General features: G+C 38.1%; 1 protein-coding gene across 10 annotated transcripts in view; it reads left to right on the top strand.

Annotated features, from left to right (window-relative positions):
* The window catches only part of ARHGEF10 (Rho guanine nucleotide exchange factor 10), a 116,412-nt gene that overhangs the window by 84,785 nt on the left and 10,901 nt on the right, over positions 1 to 20,726 (top strand). For all 10 annotated transcript variants that reach the window (XM_075086928.1, XM_075086920.1, XM_075086919.1 and 7 more), the window contains 4 exons: positions 1,395 to 1,618; positions 2,830 to 2,987; positions 13,469 to 13,611; positions 19,650 to 19,824. In XM_075086928.1, coding sequence (XP_074943029.1) covers positions 1,395 to 1,618; positions 2,830 to 2,987; positions 13,469 to 13,611; positions 19,650 to 19,824 — 700 coding nt within the window. The remainder of the gene's footprint in view (positions 1 to 1,394; positions 1,619 to 2,829; positions 2,988 to 13,468; positions 13,612 to 19,649; positions 19,825 to 20,726) is intronic.

Here is a 20,726-nt window from a genome sequence, read left to right on the forward strand (position 1 = left end):
ATAACCTTTAAAAGCTAAAAAGGGGGTTGTCTCCTGTTTCTCTGCATTGTTTTTCAAGACTCTAAGCAACATACGGATCTGAAATAAATTTTGGGTTCTTTCTCTTTTGTTTTTTTTTGTTCGTTTGTTTTCAGATGGAGTTCTATAAAAGATGGCTAGTAATTTTGTCCATGTGATCTTGCTGTTCTCTGTAGGGTGTCACTTATGTGTGTGATTTGTTAGTGTGGCATGGAACAAATTCCAAACTGCTGAGCACATTCAGAACTGAGTTACGTGCTAATTTATAATGAGGGCTGCTAAAACGCATATGAGTTCTCACTGTCCTATTGTCTGTTTCCATATCTTAAAAATATTTTAGCCATAAATAATCTGCTTAAGTTTGTACATAGGGGAAAAGAAAAACCTATTCTGTCATATTTTATAATCCCAAATATGCAGATATTCCTGCAGGCAAAGTGAGATAGTCAATACTTTTTTTAAAAAAACAAAAGCTAATGATTTCAGTAGCTTTTCTCGTTACTACAGTACTGAAATTTTAAGGGAAGATGTGAATTAAAAGTAGAAGTTAGAAATAGCTTGTGTCAGTGGTCTTTTTCACCCATGTAATTTCATTTTGTCTTTGCTATTTGTAAACGGTCATCACAAATATATGGCAATAAAATCTTTCTACTGCCACAAAATGTTCTTTCTTTCTCTTTGCTATGGTTTTTCATTTCATATAAATATGAAGAGTTACTATATGAAAGTACTTACTGCAGGTTTTTTGTTTGGTTGGTTGTTTTTGTGGGTTTTTTTAACTCTTCTCAGATCGGTAACGTGTACAGATTTGTGGACATATTGATGATGCCTAGTTCTGGATCAGGGAATACTTTAGGATCCTGTATCAGCAAGTTTACAAAAGGGATTATATTAATAATCCCTCTTTCTGTTTGGACAGAGCATTTATTTGTAGACCTGTTACTGTGCCAAGGAGAGGCTTCAGCTATGTTATTTGTTTTAAGAGAATCCGAGATAACTTAGAACGCTGGATACTAAAATATTACACGGAGACTTATTGTAATGGCATTACATTATGTGTATCCGTATGAGTCAGACATCAGAATAGGCCATAATATTCCTCCTTTCAAAAAAGAATGAACTGGTTTTGAGAGTATACAAGGAAATTTTGTGTATATAACGTTTTGAAATCTCTTGTATTTTATGCTGAATTATTTTCTTATTTATGTCTTAACGCATGAAAACTCATATTCATATATGCATATATATGCATATAACTTAAGATGCAATCTTCAGTTAATATTCCAGTTGTTCCTTCTTGTTAATGCTGATCTTCATGGAGACAGTTATCAGTCTTGGTCTTTTTTTTTTTTTTCCCTTTCCTCTTTCCAATTCAGATTGGCAGTTGTACTAATCAGATGGGCCAGATTGCAATAGTATCATTTCAGAGCTCCAGCCCTAAGGTTATTGAGTGCTTCAATGTGGAATCACGGATTCTCTGCATGGTCTACATACCAGAGGAGGAGAAACTGAAAGAGCAAAATAAGGGGCTCAACTCTGAAAACGTTCTTGCAAAATCTTCTAATGTGCCTACTATTTGCCTTGGCATGGAAGAAGGAAGGTGATTCTCATTTTTAGTGTTTTGTGTATGATTTATTCATTAGGTTTTCTATTTTATAGCAAAACTGTGTGAGTTACTTCCAATAAAATATTTTCTTTTTAAAAAAGGAATCCATGTGATATCCCAGTGACCTCAACTTATCCTTTCCACCTAAATCAAGGAAGAAACACTCGTATGTGATTTTAAAATACACAGTGTAGCATTTGAAATTAAAATAATTCATATCTTTAATGAAAGAGAATTAATTAATCATATATCATGTCTGAAAAATATAAATTTTACTTTTGTAATGTTACAAAATAACAAAAAATATAAATACTACTTTTGTAATGTTACAACATAATTTTTAGGTATTGGAACATTTTCAGAATGCAAAAGTGTTAATGAGGGACTCATTAACCTTCTGCACGGCGATATTGTGCAGGATTTGTCATGTGTATAAATAATATTGCTGTCTACTATTGACATGAATTATTTTGCTCTGAACTGATGACCTTACTGCATCATCACGTGATTTATATTGAAGAACAAAGCTACATTTTCTAAACTTATAGGTCAGTAAGCAAACAGATCTTGTTATAGCTAGTGAGGGCATAAGTATGTAACTACATGTGATTTTTGAAGGTGTCCCTAACTGGTATAAATGAAGGAGAAAAAAAACTCTCCAAAGAAAATGCTATGTTTCCAGAAATTCCAACATCTAATTGTACTGATTATCTTTGCTTGTGAAGTGCCATTAATTCCAGATAGAACTATACCATATTCCTCACATACCCATGGTAATAATCTGTAGGAATGGTGGGAATTTTTAGTGTAATTGTTGTCTGGTAGTGAGGTTTTCTTCTCTTCTCCCTAGTTCACCAGGTAATACTTAATCCATATCTTTTTTTAAACTAATAGGAAGTTTCGAATAGCCTCATAATAAGGACTTTGAGCAGAATTTGTATGATGTCTCTTTGAATATATGTTTCTCCAGACAAGATAATATGAAAATTGTCGTCATATGTCAACGTATAAGTAATTGCAAATTGTCTACGTAGACATTTTGGAGGGTCAAGATACTCCTTTCCTTACTCATCTTCCTATGAATGCAAGAAGGAAATCTTTTTCCCCCCCAATATTTTATTCTAAACCTCTTTTGTGCATATTCTTGTAAGAACTAAATAAAACATAATTTCACATGTGTTTTTTTTTCTTGCTGCTTTTCATAGCATTTCTGTTTACAAAAGTTGCCAAGGCTCAAAGAAAATTCGACTTCAACACTTCTTCACTCCTGAAAAATCAACTGTTATGAGCTTAACATATATGTCTGAATACTTGTTTGCTGGCTTGGTAAATGGAAACATCTCAATCTACACAAAAGCAGAAGGTAATGTAGTGATATGATATGATAACATCCTGAGGAACCTGCATGTCAGTATATTTTGGCAGAAGTAGTTTTCCACTTTTTCTTTCTTTTTTTTCCCAAAAAAATTCTCTTTAAAACTGCTGAACTAAGGTTACTGCACTTCTCAGTACTTCTGAAAAGACTTGTTTTCTCTTTTTGAAGGATAGTAGAAACTTTGATATTGTTCCCACTTTACCATATGATACATACGAAAACTGATTTGTGCCCTTTAGCTTAAACCCTAATGTCATCAGTGTTACAAGAGTCCAGAAGTTTATGTGATAATGGGCAGTACTTTACACAGCACAATGCTAATTCCACTCAAGTACCCACTATTAGCGTTTATGAAAGACAAAAATTCCGTATTGGTAGAGATTCCTGTGTATCTCATTTGAAATGACAACTCCATTTTTACTGTACAGATAGGAGAAGTCTTTCCTATGTGTGTGGCACATGTATTTCACAGTAGGACTCCTTTTTGCATTGGCATCACTGTTGGTTGTTTTGTATCTAGCGAAGTAATTGGCTAAAATAATTTGAGTAAAGGAGGATCACAGGTAATATTTCTGAACCAGAACTGTCTTCTCCAGAGCTCATTCAGGCACTTGCCCCTGTACTTCCAGTACATCTCACTAATTTTCCTACAGTGAGGTGTACATATACAGTTAATTCAGTTCAAAATCAGTGAGGCTTTGCTTGAAGTTTGAAACCTGACTTTTTAAGTGAGATGTTAGCACAGAGACACCTAACCTTGCAAAGTGCAGAGCCAGCAGAGATCTGGTGTATCTTATTGTGAGCTGCATAACAATGGCTGTCATACTTCTGTAACGCGTGGGCCCTGTAAACAGTGCAGTTGCATTTGCGTGGCACTATACCTTGGCTACTAACTCCTGCTGGCCTATAACCAAAGAGCCAAGCTCAGTATCTTGAATCTTGGAACAAATTATATGGCCAGTGTTAGATAATATAGAGACTTAGTTTGGGAAAGGTACAGGATGCTTCCCCCCACCCCCCCAAGCAAAAAAATCTGAAAAAAAAGTGTTGGGAAAAAGATTCCCTGTCACCAGTTGTCACCTTCAGCCCAGCAGGTTTCCTGCTGAGCTGTCGTTTCTGATCTGAAGCCAGACATTAGATTTCAATTCCTTTTAAGAATTTTTTTTTACCACTAAATAGCAAATTTTTCTTTGTTTTGGAGGCACAGGAGTGAGGCCTTGATCCTAGTCTCATAACATCATCTTTGATGTTTCAGTTTCTGTACGTGCCTGGGTGGGTTAGTAAAGTAAACCTGTCATCTTCTCTGAAAGGGATTGGTGTGTTTAAGCTGTTTTAAGACTGTAATTGCTGTCACTCAACTTATTCCAGAAAAGACCACTTCAAAAACATCAGTGGCATCCTTGGCAGTAGAGGTAAGAAAGGATGCATGCATTGGCTGTCTACAGAGGGTGTTAAGAACAGGGCAGAGCGGTTAACCAGACTGAATCACTTTGAGCTGGTGACGCTGTATTGATCAGGATCATAGTGTCCCCTGTTCATCTTCCTCAGAAGACTCCAGTTTTGTGCAGCTAGATATTCATAGAACCTGTTGCAGTCAGGATCACTGAAGCCCCGAGATGGGGAATATGCACTCATGTTTTTCTGACTCATCTTGTAGTCCCTTTCCTTACAGTTTGGTCTGTGTGTATTATTTCAGTTCTCCATGCCTCATGAAAGTTGTGCAAATCAGCTGCTCCCATGTTAGCATTCGTATTCCTTGTAGTTGGCTGCTGTGGTCATGTGAGGCAGTCAGCCCTGGAGGGGTGTTTTTATGAGCACTGACCTATTTTACCAAACAGAGGAAGCCGAGTGGTGAAACAGGAGGGAGGGGGAATGCAGCCTCCCGAGAGCTTTATGCAATTCATGAGGGTTGCCTTCTGTTCTACAGAGGGGAGTTACTTTCCAGCCATACACTTCAACTTGGGTTTTTGTCCATCAGCATAAAGGAGATTAAGGAAAGATTTAAAAGTGAACATGAAATATGGTCACTGCACTACAAGGCATCTTGATTTGAAGCTTGAGAAGAAAAAATGTATGGGATGCACAGGTAAAATGGTGGTGCAGCCTGTTGTGGGACTCCATGAATGAAAAGGGGTAATCTTTCTTCTAGGATGAAAATCCACCTCACAGTCTCTATTAGAGTTGTGATCCTTGTGTCTTCCGCTCTGGGCAGAAAGCATAGTGGATCAGTTCAGTCACTGAAGTTCAATACCTTTATGTATGTAGTCAAAGACCCACGACTTCTGTAATTTGGTTTTCAATACCCAAATAGCTCTAATTTCTCCTGTTGTTTTCAGATGGCTCAGTACATGTAAATACCCAGCTTGTTTACAAACAGCAAGTGCTCTTTTCTGACTTCCTTCACAAGAGAACTTTATCAGATTGGCAGCAGCCAGAGTTCTCTCTGGCTGCAGAAAGTCTTGTCTTGAAGTAATTTAAAATGGAAACTTAAAAATATGTCTATGAAACCGAGTAACACGTGCCGTGTTAGTGGGAGAGCTGAAGGTACACAGTGAGATTTCTTCCTTTATGGAGAGTAGTCATGTTTTCCTGAGACACCTCTGTGTCTTTTCACTTATGAGTTAAAAAGTACTTAAGCCTGAATGTATTTGAACATAAATTAAAAGGAAAGTCAATGAGCTACTGATATCATAAAATCTACTCGGTTCTTACACATCACCACATTAGCTCACGTTTGAAAATGTCACGGAAAGACTGGAATGTAGGTCTGCTAATATGTTAATCCTGAAAAATAGGAGCCCTGATAATTAAGAATCCTTAATTATATGTGGGTGAGAAGTTTGAGGAACCATGAAACAGCTAATGCATTAAACACTGTTACATATAGGAATAGTAATGATGCAGATTATAAAGTTTCTGACACCTTGTACGTTGGGAATGTGTTTAGAGTGCTATTAACTTCTGCAGTTATCAGTCTGAAATAGTGTGTATTTAGTGTTTGCCTGAGGCTGAATTATTAGGAATATTTCCAGGCAAAACACTTCTAGATGAGGTTAAGGAAAAAGGACATTGTATTGTCTTTGTTTAAAAACCATAACAAAACCCCTTTGTGATGATTGCAGGCAGCCCAGCAGATGTGTTTTCTGAGTGATGTAACAGCAAAAAAGGTCAGCGTGTGTTTGACTTCCATTCACAAAAGTATCTCAGGAAAGGGAAATCACAATCTTTATATAACATAGGTGTATTGTTCCTGATATACTGTAGTCAGTTCCAGCTACTTCCTTTTTTCTAGACATTGATATACATTTCCTCTCCATGAAGTCCTGTAAAGAGTATGGAGAAAAACAGGAATAAGAAAATAAAACCTCAGAATGATTGTGGCAACGAGTAGAAGAATTAATACATTAGTAGTTTGTTTAATATGACAGAATAGATGCATAAAAAAGACATGCTGCTTTGATTACAATGGCTATCCTTCTGGCCCATGACTGGTATGTGTAGCCTCTCACTCATGTGTACATGAGCAAGCCCTTGCACACTCACCCCTACAATTAAAATCACAGCGCTCAGCATGCTTGGTGATCCTTCCCCTCTGCTCAGCACTGGTGTGTTGGGAGTGTTGGGTCCAGTTTTGGGGCTCCTCAGTATGAGAAACACATGGACATATTGGAGAGTCTGGCACGGGGCCATTCAGGTGATGAAGGGACTGGAGCATCTCTCCTGTGAGGAAAGACTGAGAAAGCTGCAACTGTTCAGCCTGGAGAAGAGAAGAATTAGGAGGATCTCATCAATGTCTCTAAGTACCTGAAGGGAGGGTGGAAGGAGGATGGAGCCAGATTCTTTTGAGTGGTGCCCAGTGACAGGACCAGAGGCAATGGGCTCAAAGTGAAACAGGGGACGTTCCCTCTGAATATCAGGAAACACTTTTTTTTACTGTGAGGGTGACAGCACTGGTACAAGTTTCCAGAGAGGTTGTGGAGTTTCCATCCTTGGAGATATTAAAAAAACATCTGGACACGGTCCTGGGCAGCCAGCTCTAGGTGGCACTGTTTGAGCAGGGGGGCTGGACCAGATGACCTCTAGAGGTCTCTTCCAACCTGTGACTCTGTGAGTAGAGAAATGTCCAAACAAACCAGTAAGGAATTGAAACAAGGCACTTTTTAATGCCATCCTACTTCCAGGTGCTGCTGAGGAAGAGGAGTGCCACTTGTGATTCAGAATGCAGAGCTTATACCTCTAATCAGTTTCTTAAGCTGAGGATGAATCATGCCTTTATTTTTTTAACAGAATATGAGAAATAGAACATGTAATGTCTCATAGTATCCTAACGGCTAAGACACCAGGCTCTCAGCTGAAGAGATCTCTATTTTATCAAATTATTATTTAATACAAAAACTTTTGCTCTGTTGCCTCTCACCCAGTCTTTTAACTCTTTTTTTCAAGAGTGGCTCAGCTTTAGTATGCAGAAGGGATTGGGAATGATGCTGTTGCCCCTCCAAGCAGCCCTTGCCTGGGTGGGTAGAGACCTTCTCTTCTGGAAGCCCAGTGATACTGATGTGAATCTTCTTTTGCCATAGAGAGAACTGAGCCCATGCGCCCGTAAGAGGAAGTTTCTTGCATGTTTTAATGAAAGCTGTGACTTCTAGTAGGTTTTTGCAGAGCTTGTTCCTGTAGGTGTATGCTGCTAGGTTCTGGCCCTGAGGTTTAGGAAAGGAAGAAACACACGACTTTGAGGATTGCAATGGAACGTAAAACAATTGCTGAGGCAATTCTGGCTGTGTGCAGAACAGAAGTTTACGTTCTTCAGAGAGACTTCACTGGTAAAAACATAGGCAGCTCTGAAGTTGGTCAAGAGTTTTGATGAGTTACGTGTCCAAGGAGGCCTCATGACACTGATCAGAGGATTAATATCAAGGAAAAGGACCAAAACTGAAAGGAAATACAAGAGTAAGGGGAAGCAGTTACAACAGTGAAGGAGTAGCAGGATACCTTGATCAGTTTGTCAAGACAATTGTGTACTTTGACAAATGGAGGCAAGAAGGAATATGTGGAATGTAAAGCACTGATATCACTAGATGATCTCTGAGGTCCTTTCCAGCCTGTGATTTGGTGATTCTGTGATGTCAAACTTCAGAGTTTGGGTGGATCCATGCACTGCTTCAGCATGTCTGAAGCATACAGTTCTGGTGTGTGATCGCTAATTACAGTAGACGTGGTGAGAGGTATTGCTGTGAAAAGTAAGTAATGGTATTAAGCTGTTAGGGAAAGGACTAAAGCAGTGATATTGAAAAAGAAGTAAATACTGTTGTCTTGACTATGTTATCACTGTTAGCAGTGTCACCTAATACCTGTTAGCAATGTCAAGGTGTTTCTGATATCAGTCTTATTTGCATATCTGATGCTGGGACTTCCAGCACCACCCCTCTCTATAATTTTAGGTGGAGCTCTGTCAGCTATCTAGCATGAAGAATTTGTTGCATATGTAGGAAAAAATTACTATATGCATGTGTAGCACATGACATTTCTAGTTCCACCTTGTTTAGAAAGGCAGACCTGGGTGTCTCTCTCAGCTTATTTCCAAGGGGTAAGAAGTGTGCTAAACTACTTAATTCCGTAACTACCATCTTACTCCTCAATAGTGCTAGTTTATGTACCATGTGATGGAAAAAATGTTTGTGTTCCACTGCACAAATTAACCAGTGACCGCTGTTCCCAGGGCTGTGTTGGCAGCTCTGCTGAAATCATCAATAGTGCTGCTAAGCAAGAGAGGAAGCTACTAACTAAAAAGCACGTTCTGTTCAGCTCAGCTGAAAGCGTAAAGGAAGGGAAAACTACTACAAACTTTAAAAATACTTTCTGAGGAGATAAACTATATTTTGTTAGCTTATCTCATATGAAGACTGGAAAGAACCAACAAATTATAATTATTAAAACCACTAAATATTAATAAATTATAAATTAGATTATAAAACTTATTTTTATAAATTATTGTAAAATAATATTACTTTCCTTCATTGTCTTCTATGGAAACAAATCACAGAAAGAGAAAACAGCGAACAGTCTGTCCTAAAAATGAACATTGTTTTAAAACCTTTCCTATCTAATTAAATTTGAGTGAATAGAAGGATAACTGTTCTTCTAAAATCCATAAAAATCAGGAGACTAATAACCAAATGCACTAATGGAAATAATGTCCTTATACATGTCTTAGAAATGTCTTGGAAATATTTTATAAGCATAAGATGCCTTACTTTGATGCAGCTAAACAGTCTGATACAAGCATTGCAAGATGCTGTTCAACATTGGGGTATAAACTACGGTACATAACTTGGAGGAATGTGACTTACAGAAGGTATTACAAATAGTGGCGTAATACAAATCTATTAGTGCGTAGACACAACAGTGCTTCACTGTATTCTCATGTTTTAAATATTAATCTAGTATGCAAATATCAGAAGTTATGATATCTTATTTCTAGAAGCCCCTAGATTTGTTTTTATATTTGACCCTGTTTTCAGATTTTGCAGACATATCTCATTCCTGCAAATACCTGTACCTGCAATTCATATAGATGCCTATATTCCATTACAGTAATGTTATAGAGACTGCCAGTGACTTTCATGTCCTGTGGCCTAGGCGTTTGGTGTCTCTGTAGTAAGAGTCTATACCTGCTTTGATGTGGCCAGTTTTAGATCCAGGTCATCTAAAACTTGCAAGTACAGCAATCTGAATGTTGTTAATACAAGACCGGACTTGTCTCACAAAGCAGAAGGAAAACCCCTATCTCTTTTCTCACTGTTTCCTTCCTGTTTCCACAGGTGTCAGGCTTCAATCTTCTATTTGCTCAGGGTGTAGATAACTGATTTTTCCACATACAGACTAGCCTCTGGTTATAGGATAAAGGAACTGCATATTGCATCTCATTTGGTAGCTATATGCTTACCTCATAGGTAGAAGAAAACTTTATTGTCTGGCTTTTCAGCATTCAAGAGACAACAATGACCATAAAATCTTCCTATAACTAAAACAGTGCTTATTTAGAGAGCAGGAACAAGGCATTGATTGAAGAGAATTTTAAGACAAGCCACACTTCTGTGGGCGCTCCTGTAGGTATTCTCCAGCCAGGTCTCTGGGAGATGCATTATATACATGTCCATTGTTTATTTTTCTTTTGCTCAGTTCCTGCTTTTCAGAAAATAGTTTGCTGGGTTGCTTGCACTGCCTTTGTCCTATTTTATGCCTCGAGATTTTGTTGGCAAAAGTTTTATCATGGCTACTATTTCTTGCCTCTTTTCTTTTTTCTTGGAAAAAAAATTATTTATTAAATCAGTAACGACCCAAGGATTTATAACATCCAATCCTTATCTTTTGCAAGTGCTGCAGCTAATATTAAATACATGAATAGTGCCAGTTGTTGGACCTGCTAACATAAGTATGGCTTGAATCTGCAGGCGTTTACACAAGTAGAATAGAAATAATGCTTCTTTTCACTTAGATTTTTAGAAGCAATGATCAGACATATAACATGAAATAGCCAGTGTCAAACAAGAAGTCTGTGCAGGCAGGTATCAAATAGGGTCTGCTGAGATCTAGAGAGAGGGGCAGAGAATTATGTTTTAAGAGAAGTGTGATTTTGATAAGTCTTGAAACAACTTGTGAACTAGACACAAACTTGCTAAGTAATTTTTGCAGTGGGTGATAAAATTATTGGTCAGCAAAATGAAGTCATGATCTTGCTTTTTAGCCAGCAGCCTGAGGTTAAATCACTCGCAGAAGTATGTTGGATTACCAGGCTTAATCCCTTGCCTTGCTTGAGAGGATTTGTACCCATGCTTCCAACTCTGGAACGATTTCCCTGGCTGCCACAAAATAAGAGGAGAGATGCACAGTGCTTAATTTCTCCTTCCGGTGCGATTTCACTTTGTATAATTAATTAAGCATTCACTGAGGCAGGGACCAGAACACAGCTCACCCACCGTTTAAATACTGCCCTAATTACCAGACCAGAGAGACTCCCCCTGCCCCTCTTTTGTTATTTTTTTTTTTTCTTTCCTTTTTCCCTCCCCTCATCTGTCTCAGGTGCTGTCTGATCTAGAAGGCAGCAGTGCTTGCAGGAAGGAATAAAAAGCCACTGCAGAATAGCCTTATCACATGGCATTTTCAAGACATTTTTCGTATGTCCAATCTCACTGAACTCTTAAGGCTAACTGTATTGTTAAGTGCTGTGATAACAGCACCGGCAGAAAATGGTTTTGTGAGAACTGAGTTTTGATACGCATATTTGTTGAATCAAATATTCATAACACTGGTAGTATTTATAACATTGCTAATATTGAACTCATCTCCTAACTTTGCAGTAAGTTGTTTTAGAATTTTTATTTTGCAGTCAACATCCACCTGACACCAGTACTGATTTTCCTTTTCACTCAAAACTATTACAAAACCTAGGTAACAATTTTAAATAAGACTTGATCAAAATTAATAAAACGGCTTAATGCTTAGACATCTGAGGATTTGCATAGAAGTTGGGGCCATAAAGATCCAGATTAAAGGAAAAAAACCACCTTAGATGCTTGAAATGGATTTAAATTGTGCTTAAAATTTGAGTCCACAGTTGAGATCCCAAAAATTCCTATTCACCTGTCACTTCAGTATCACCTGTGCTTTATGTATAGATTATTGTATCATTTGAATGTGTTTAACAGGAAGAGCTGGTGAGTTCAGTAAATAGTTTTGTCTGTACATTAATGTGTTGTTCAGTGTGAAGATACAACTACAGAAGAAAAGATAGCTTCTTGCTCAGCATATCTGCTCTTTGCCCAAATTCACAGTCTTTATCCTTCAGAAGACACAGTAAGAATATACTAGAGTTATGCTGGTTTTGTCCCTGAAAAGGAAATGACGAGGGTGCTACATACTGGATGCTGTTACAACCTCTGCAGTCAGCATAACTTACGCAACAAAAGTCATGATACACACACACGTGCAGCCCCGCTCTCTGAAAGCTTTGTGCTCTGCCTGCAGTGGATAAAGCATTCATAGGGTATGGGCAGCCTCCGCTTAAGAATTTAATTTGAAAATAATGTGGTTGCTAGAAAATGAAAACTTTTGCAGAAGTTTATTGCTAATGGCACATATGAGTCACAAATAATACAGAGAGAGTTTGACATCGCTGGGAGAGCTTGCAGGCTAATAACTGGTAACACTCTTCTCACTTGCAAACTAAAATAATGAAAACAATTTTGATGGCCTGAAACAAAATGTGATTTTTACAAAGATGCTTTCGGAAGAGGGCCACATCCTGAGAATGACTCAGCAAAGGTTGCATCGTGCAGATGGCAGAAGCAATGAGAAGTACTCCAGAGCTGAGGCTCCTCATTATTGTTGTTGCTGCTGTTACTGTGAAGCAGGAGAATTCATACCCCTTTACCTAAGCAGATAATAAAAGATGCACTTGTTATTGGGGGAAAAAAGGAAAAAAGTGGTACTTAAGTGCATGCCTAGAGGTGTGTTTACCTTGGTCTCATCAATCAAAATTTAAGTGGTTACTGAGTTGAAACCAGGTGTCAGTAGACAACTTTTCTGCAGCTTATGCAGGAAGAAGGCTTTAAAGTGAGGAAATGGGTCCTTTTTGACATATTTTATTCTAATATAAAAACAGATACTTGGACAGATTTTGATATTTTTACTAAAGAATAATGGGTAGAAATGTGGTCTTTGAGACTTTATGTTCAATGAGTGCTTACAATAGAAATAAACTAATATAAAAGTATTTAAATGATTCTTGACATATGTAGGATGTCAAATTGTATGTATAAAAGAGACAGCTACAACTATTTCAAGAAGCCCATGTTGCTAGCTCTTAAATTTGGAGAGAAATAATCTGCTAATCCTTGTTTCAAAGAGATGAGGGTGACTACAGCGGTAAGTGGCGGCATGCAGTTTTTATCAGAAGGTCTCTTAATAATTGATTGTGCCACATACACGTGCATAATGTAATTTGGATCTGCTAATTGCTGTCTACAGAAAACACTGGATTGTAGTTGGAGGGAAAAAAACAGAAGTAAGGACATCGCACAAAATTAAGTTTTAATTTCTTTAAAAAAAATTCTTAAATGAAGCATCTAGTCACAGGAAGTCTGTTCCATCAGCGTGCTCTTAGAGAGTCAGCCGAGCTCATTAGAACCTACAATAGAAATCTTGCCGACTACTTTTCCCATAAAAATTATTCTGTCCTAGTTGGAAGTTGATTCATCTTGAAATGTTGGTGGTTCTCCTTAATGTTGCATTACCCTTACAAACCTACCCTGGAAGCTAAAATTAAATATATGTACATCACAGTCTTGCTTGAAGTGGCAACTCGCAGAGATTCGAGCAGTAGGCTTGAGAGATAGTGTTTTCAAAACTGTTTTGAAACAAAGATTACCATTTTGTTGTGTATAACCTTTTCTTCTTCTCTTTTATTGAAGATGGGACGTGGAACACGGAACCTCAGAAGATAGTTAAATTGGGGGTTCTGCCTGTTAGAAGTCTGCTTGTGATGGAGGAGACCATTTGGGCTGCGTGTGGTGGACAAATTTTTATAATCAGCACCGTGACACATTCCATAGAGGTAAATGTGTTTAAAAGCATTGCTCACATAACTATGCTACAGGGTATAAGTGGTGCGATTTAAACATTAAAATCTGTTTAAGCAGCTTCACAATTCAGGAAGCTTTTATTGAAATATGGTTTCAGTTCTGTTAAATCCCACTCCCTGCTGTTCGAAATTCTGCTGTGATGTTCTCTGCTGATGTGTCATTAGACCTAGGTTTGCTTTCATTTTCCCCCAGGTTTCCATAAGGTGCTTGGAACTCACAGAGTATTTGGGGCAAAAGGTCTGCCTAAAAATGAGATCTGAGGAAAGGCAGCAAAGAAGTAGGTGCCTATAGGAGTTGCCTGTTAATTCCAGAAGAAGGTTTAATTAAGAGGCTGCCTCTACATAGTTATTTGTTACTTGTGATGATTTCATAATATATTTCCTCAGAGTTTTGCTTTTCAGTGGCCTACAAAAATTTGTGTAAGGACATTTTTCCAATGAATAATCATACAAAAGTCATCTTTTCTGGAAGGAGAGAAGTGTGTTAAGAATTCAAGCTCATATTTGTGACCACATTTTCCAGAAAGTGTTAAACCCTAATTTCTGTCAAAACTGCAGCCGCCACCCAAAGAATGTCTTGGTGGTCTAAAGTTTAGAGCTGATGAAATGTTAGGAATTAAGACTCTTCTTCAACTTACAGTAGAGTTACACTGAGTTGCATAATGTTTACAGCCATGAAGTTCTTTCAAACAGGAGTTGCGATGAGCTCACAGCCGCATCCTTTGTGTGCTTTGTTGCTGCTTTTTTGTTTCATTGATGATCGTGTTTTCTCCCAACAATTGTCTGTTTGGTACAATTGATTCTGTGAGTCATTGTCATGGGTTTGCAGGGAAATAGCTAACATCCCAATCTCCTCTGTCTCTATCTGTGCTTTCTGGGTGATTTGTTTCATCCCAGTAGATGCTCAGGTCATATTTTTCTACTTTGTTTTTCTTTAAGGCTTGTTTTGTTGATAGTTTGAACGGTATGGTGAGAGAAAGACTTTGGGAGAGTGATTTGGATAGGTGCTTGAAATGGACTTTTGTTAGCTTCATTGCCAGGGCAGGGTAGCTCTGGGACACCTGGTTGCTGTCTTACAGATTTTGATGATGAATCTCTTTGATTCTCACCAAGAAATATATAGAGATCAAAGCCAGATTGTTCCTGTGTGAGGTTGGTTACATACAGCCAGATCTCTGTAAATAAGTTTGGCAATTCTGGCCTAATTCTGCCAAAAAGCTCTTCCTAGATCAGGTGGTATGACTGCAGTTTGGGCTATGCTGTGCTATTTTGGCACAGGAGAACAAAACCAGAGTTAGACAAGCTTTGAGGATTAAAGAACGTAAAAAGCTTACTCTATCAAAATACAGTGTAACACAATGGATTGCAGTATTGAAAACAGAAGTTCAGAGGGATAAAATAACAAATTCTATCAATATCTCTCAGGCATGGTAGTTTCATTTTTCAGTTGTTACTACAAATTTTCCTACAAAAGCATCACAGGAGGTTTCTTTTATTTTCCAGAGTGCTTTGTGAACTAACCCATCCATTGTATTCAGACCTCAGATTATTATAGATCCACTGACTTTTATAGCTATAATTAATACACAGGCAATGAATGCTGCAGCAAACAATGTATAACAACTGGTGCATCTGGAAATGGTGCATATGGGTTGAATAATATTTTCTCGACACACATAATTTTGTTCAAGAACATTATGATTTTCTGTGTGACTGGCTGAGGGTCATCTTTTTTATTCCACACAAATATCCATACCATAGCATGTCATCTTCCTCATAGAACTTGGAACAAATTATGATTTTCTGTTGCCTCTTTACTAGTCCTAAGACACATACAAGTACTGATCTTGTTTTCACCATCTTACAGGACTAAACCCTCCCCGATGTTCTCGCTGTTGCTACCTGCTCAGTTGCCTGACTTGTTTTGATAATTTCCTGGGTTTATGTTTTCAAAAGTGGCCTGCTATGATGTGCCTACCATGTCCATTGGCAAGATTGTTTCAATATTATATTATACATGAGGCAATTTAGACTGTCTGTAAGGAATATTTTAACAATATCAGCAGCTGAATGTATCTGAGTTACCTCTTCCTTACTGTGCAGAGCAGAAGTTTTGCTGTATGAAGGGAAGCAGCAGCAAGGAAATGTTTGTTCTCCCTCTGTGCTCTCTCTTGTTGAGAGTTAGTAGTAATGGTTTGACTCAAGATTTTTTGCATAATACTCATCTTTGCTGTATCAACAGGAATCCAGATGTTGCACAGGGCTCAACTGTTATTCTTCTCTCTTTGCAGAACTCCCTTATAACTCCATATACTTCAAATTACAGCTGCTTGTCTGTTCATTGCTTACTTCTATCATGCATACATATCATACGCTCTGTGTCATGTACATTATCTATAGAGGCATCTGTCTAGTTTCTCAGGCCATATTTGCGCAAGATCATGACCGTATTCAAGACCATTTTGTACACTTTGTCCTTGTGAGGCACTCCCTGCTTCACAGGTCCTTTGCAAAGTGCAAAGTACATTATCCTTGAGAACAATCTCATTCTGTGCCTCCTTGCTTTTCTAAGATTCTTACTGAAGCTTTTTTTTCAATAACTATTAATAAATTAGCAGGTTTGGCATCCTATATATTGGGTTTGGATGTTATTCACTTTTCCTGCTTTTTTTCCCCTCTGATACCAATAAGACTCTGAATTCACTTGCTTTAATGATATGTTACTGTAATAGAATGTTTTAGGAAATGTCTTTTATTGGCACAGTGCCCCAGACTGGCACAACGCCTCAAGGTCCTTGGCAAGGGACGTGTGAGAAATGCATCAATTGGTGTTATATAATAATTATACACACCAGTACTTTTTCTGTGAAGAAGAAATGTGTCCTTAGTCTTGACTCTAGATCTGATGGTTGTGTTGCTCTTGGGTATAGGCCTTGATCCCATAGTGGTCTCTGCCTGTAGACCCTCACACTCTACAAAGGCAGTATGTGTTTTTTTAAAAACAAAAAAAAAATGCCAGAGTATTTAACGGAATAAAGTCACCAACAGAATGGCATTACATCCTGGTTTGTTTTGTCTTGTCTTGTTTTTAAAACTTGGCTAACTATACACAAGTTACTCTGAAATGCTCAGCTGGAAAAACAAAACAAATGAAAATCCCTATACATGAGTATATGTTGCCTTAGTACTGTAACATCTTTAAAGTAGTAAAAGTCATTTGTTTTACCTTGTGGACAATGATGCCCATTATCCATCTCTCACGAAGCTTGAGAAATTGTGGTTCAGTTCTTGGCACAGCTGTTTGGTGCAAGTGAGCACCCCCTCAGAAGAAAGACTCCCACTATGCCCTGCGCTGCTGAAACAATAGTGAGCTGTGTTGGGCTTCGTGGCTGGGCAGGCTGCAGCATCCAGAATGTCTTCTGCAGCTCTCGTGTTGCTATAGAGTTTGAATGAGAGAGCCTGAGGGAAAGAAAGCTGGGCTCTGAATAGAGAGGAACGTAGGTATGACAACTAAAAGAGAAAAGCAGGATGAAGTTCAATTTTTTTTTTATAACAAAGGTCATAATGCATTTTAGATCCTTTGTATTTCTTGTTATGAGAAGAAAAAAAATAATTGAAGAAAAAGGCCAGCTATTGGTGTTCAGGTAAACATGTAATTGAAATAGATGTCAAAGCTCTCCTCTATACAAAAACCTCCGCATTTGTAAAAGAATGTACAGGTTTGGGGTATGTTCCTGCTCCATGTTAGAAGACCCTTTGAATGAGAAGAATAGTTCTTTTTACGTGCTTCTTGTGGTATTGACAGTATTACAGTTTTACTTTAAATGTGTCTGTGCGTTTCAGCAGACAGCTGTACGAACGGCAGGATGGACTGAGTGGGAGTATAATGAGTTGGCTGGTAAAAAAATGGAATGTGACAAAATTGCATGTGCAAGTAGTTTACAGTGGCACCAACAGAATTGTCAGCTGCTGTCAGACCACTCCAGAGAAAATTAATTTCTTATGATCTGCTTCATTTTTCTTCTAATTTCAAACAGAGCGAGTTGCTGGTCAGGTTCACTTCAGCAGCCTTGGATCTGTCCCAGAGAAGTTTTCAAAAGTCAGTTGGTCATCACTATAGGGATGTATGAATCTGTAAACAGAAGTTATTATTTTAAAATCCATTTTGCAATGAAGCATGCATGATGAGAATGTCAGGAAATTCAGTCATAAGAGCTTTTTTTGGCTTTGAAAGATGTTAATGGGTGAATTCTTCTGTTGAATAAATTGTATGATTTTCAAGTTGTGTATATCATTTAGTACAGAATGAGTGGACCTTATTTGAGAAAAACAGTGAATATAAATGTGCCTGCCAGAGGTGCTTACCTTGCATTCTCCAGTGTTGTTATTCAAAGAGACAAAAGGTAATACGGTAACACTTAAAAGCTAAACTAAACCACTGCCTAATAGCTGAAGAGAAACTTCTCTGTTCATGTACTAAAAACTGAACATTTGAAGAATAGTGTTAATGAATGAAAAACCAAAATTCTCCTTGTTTTTAAACAGCCAATTTCTTAGTAGAAAGTACTAATTTATGGAGTAATAAGGCATGAAAGGAAAAGTAAGTGCCTACCAAGTATAATATCAAAAGTTACACTTTCTGAAAGTCTAAACTTCTATTCTTTGATCTTGGCCTGCTTGTTGAATTAAGATGGAGAATTTGAACAGTATATCTATAACCTTAACATATTCAAAACATAACTGTCTTAGGCTAAGAGCTTATCCTGAGAAACATGTAATTTAGGTTTTGATGCAAAATGACCAAAATGTAGCTCTTAACTGTAATACAAGGAAAATTTAAGTGTACTTCTACAAGGAGGAAGCAGGTACTTCTGCATTTTATCTGTAAATATAATTAAGAGTATATAATATGTGGTGTGAATATTAGAGCAGATATTTATTTCCATATCCCTCAGAGAGAGATTTGTATCCAAGGAACAGTTTGTCATTTATTTAGCCAAGGAAGCTTAATGTTTATCAGAATAGCTCTCTGTATTTCTTAATAGCTGGCACAACATTAAAAGGCTGCGTCTAACTTCAGAGACAGTCTACTTACAAGACAAAACTGGAAAAAAAAAAACCCTACTTCTTGTTAATGATTAAAGAAATTTACTACAGCTTTATCTTGCATGTTAACAGGGGCATGTAAGAGGTTTTGTCTTCCTGGAGCCATGCAGAAGATGTAACTGTGAAGGCACTAGATCAAGGAAAAAGGTCTATCCTCCAAGCCTTGTATTACTTATTGTGAGAAGGATGATTTTGCCCTTTCTAATGAGAAGCAACAGTATTTCGAAGGACAGGAAAACAAAATAGCTAATACTTGTGAAATTCAGAAGTGTCTATGAGTTGAAAAGCAAGCCACAGTATGAAGGCTCATATTAAGTACATAGTTGAGCAAATAATTGTGTATTTATATTCATAAGCACTCTACTTTCTAAAGATTAGTCTTTCCTTGATTCTAGTATCCTGTTCTGAAAAGACCCCCTAACAGCAGAAGAAAAATATTTTTTATTGCTTAGAGTTCTGCTGTAGATATAAGTAACATATTAAGAAAAAAATCTGCCCGCTCCCAGGAACCTCATCTGTGGTAGTTTTCCCAATGGAGTATCAATAAAGAAATACAAAATCCTTTCATGTCTGAGCTGTAAGAGGCTTGCAAGCTCCTACCATGTGATATTTTTATTAAATACAATATCTAAGTTACTGTGAAGTTACTCTGTCATTACATAGAACTTTGGCTCAAGCTGAGAATCCTTCCATACTAATGAGGATGTGTTTTCAAAAAAAGGTAACAGGAAAAATATCACGGCATATGCAGCAGCCAGAACGTATCCTAAGCAAAGCAGAGGAAGCTAGCTTTGTCCTTGGCACAGAGGACAAAGATACAGTGCCTACACTGAAGAGCTGATGAGGAGGGTTGAATGATGTTGTTCAGTTGCATCTTCCCACAGATTCCTTGTTTTTTCTTACAGAGCCATTTTGAAGCCCATCAAGAGGAAGGGATGGTAATCTCTCACATGGCTGTTGCTGGAGTGGGGATCTGGATTGCCTTCACATCTGGATCCACGCTTCGCCTGTTCCACACTGAGACACTGAAACACCTCCAGGATATTAACATTGCCACACCTGTTCACAATATGTTGCCAGGTAGCTGAATCATGTCGTATGCTAACATTTTTGTTTTGTCTTTATCACTGTCATTCTCCAGAGTGTTAGGCCAGAATCAGAAGATCTGTCTCGGACTTTGAGTCTGTCTCATGACTATTTGCTTTAGTAAATCAGAGCCATCTGCCCAGAAGAACAATGTCTGCAGTGAGCTGGTTGAGTAGCAGCTCTCCTCCTTAGAGGTTATGAATGTAATTATGTAGATAAGCAGGTGGATTCTGCTGTTTAGTCTTTGGGGGGGTGTGGCGGGGGGGGTGTGTGACTGTGAAACAGTAGGACAATGCAGTCTGCCATGAAAATGTGTTTGCCTTTCATAGTTCAGCATTTGCTTCTGGAACTTAGTGTCAAAGTACATGATGGAGTCAATTGGCCTAGGATCCAGACCAAAACACCACTTGCTTAACTTTAGTTACATCAGTAGTCACAGCAAACTCAGCTGAACCACTCTCACACTGCCATTTCAGCGTGTGTTCAGTGTTTCCTGACCAGAGCTTTTAACTTGCTGAATTAAAAGGTTAGTCTTATAAGTAAAGGTTAGTCTTATAAGTAAAGATGGAACCTGTCATTGTTAGGATAGAGTTCAAGTGTTTTAGGACAAAAGCTGTTAAACCATCCCCAGATCATCAGTGTCAGAGACAGTTGCGCTGGCCTGTATCAGTTTTGCAAGTGAGTGGCCAGAACCTCAGCATCAGCATGCACTTGAGGTGGGAGCTGTGGCAGCGCTAGGAGATGGACAGAGGAGTGATACTGGTGTAGCTGAGCACAAGGTGTTCACAAAGGGACAGCCGTTCTTTCTGTCTCTCCCTGTTTATAGACTGCGGTAGACCGAGCTTCTGTGGTTTTATGGGCAACGTGTGTGCCAGCTTTATTGCTTCATTTCTAGC

Source organism: Phalacrocorax aristotelis, chromosome 3 (genome assembly GCF_949628215.1).
Source record: "Phalacrocorax aristotelis chromosome 3, bGulAri2.1, whole genome shotgun sequence".
Taxonomy (NCBI): domain Eukaryota; kingdom Metazoa; phylum Chordata; class Aves; order Suliformes; family Phalacrocoracidae; genus Phalacrocorax; species Phalacrocorax aristotelis.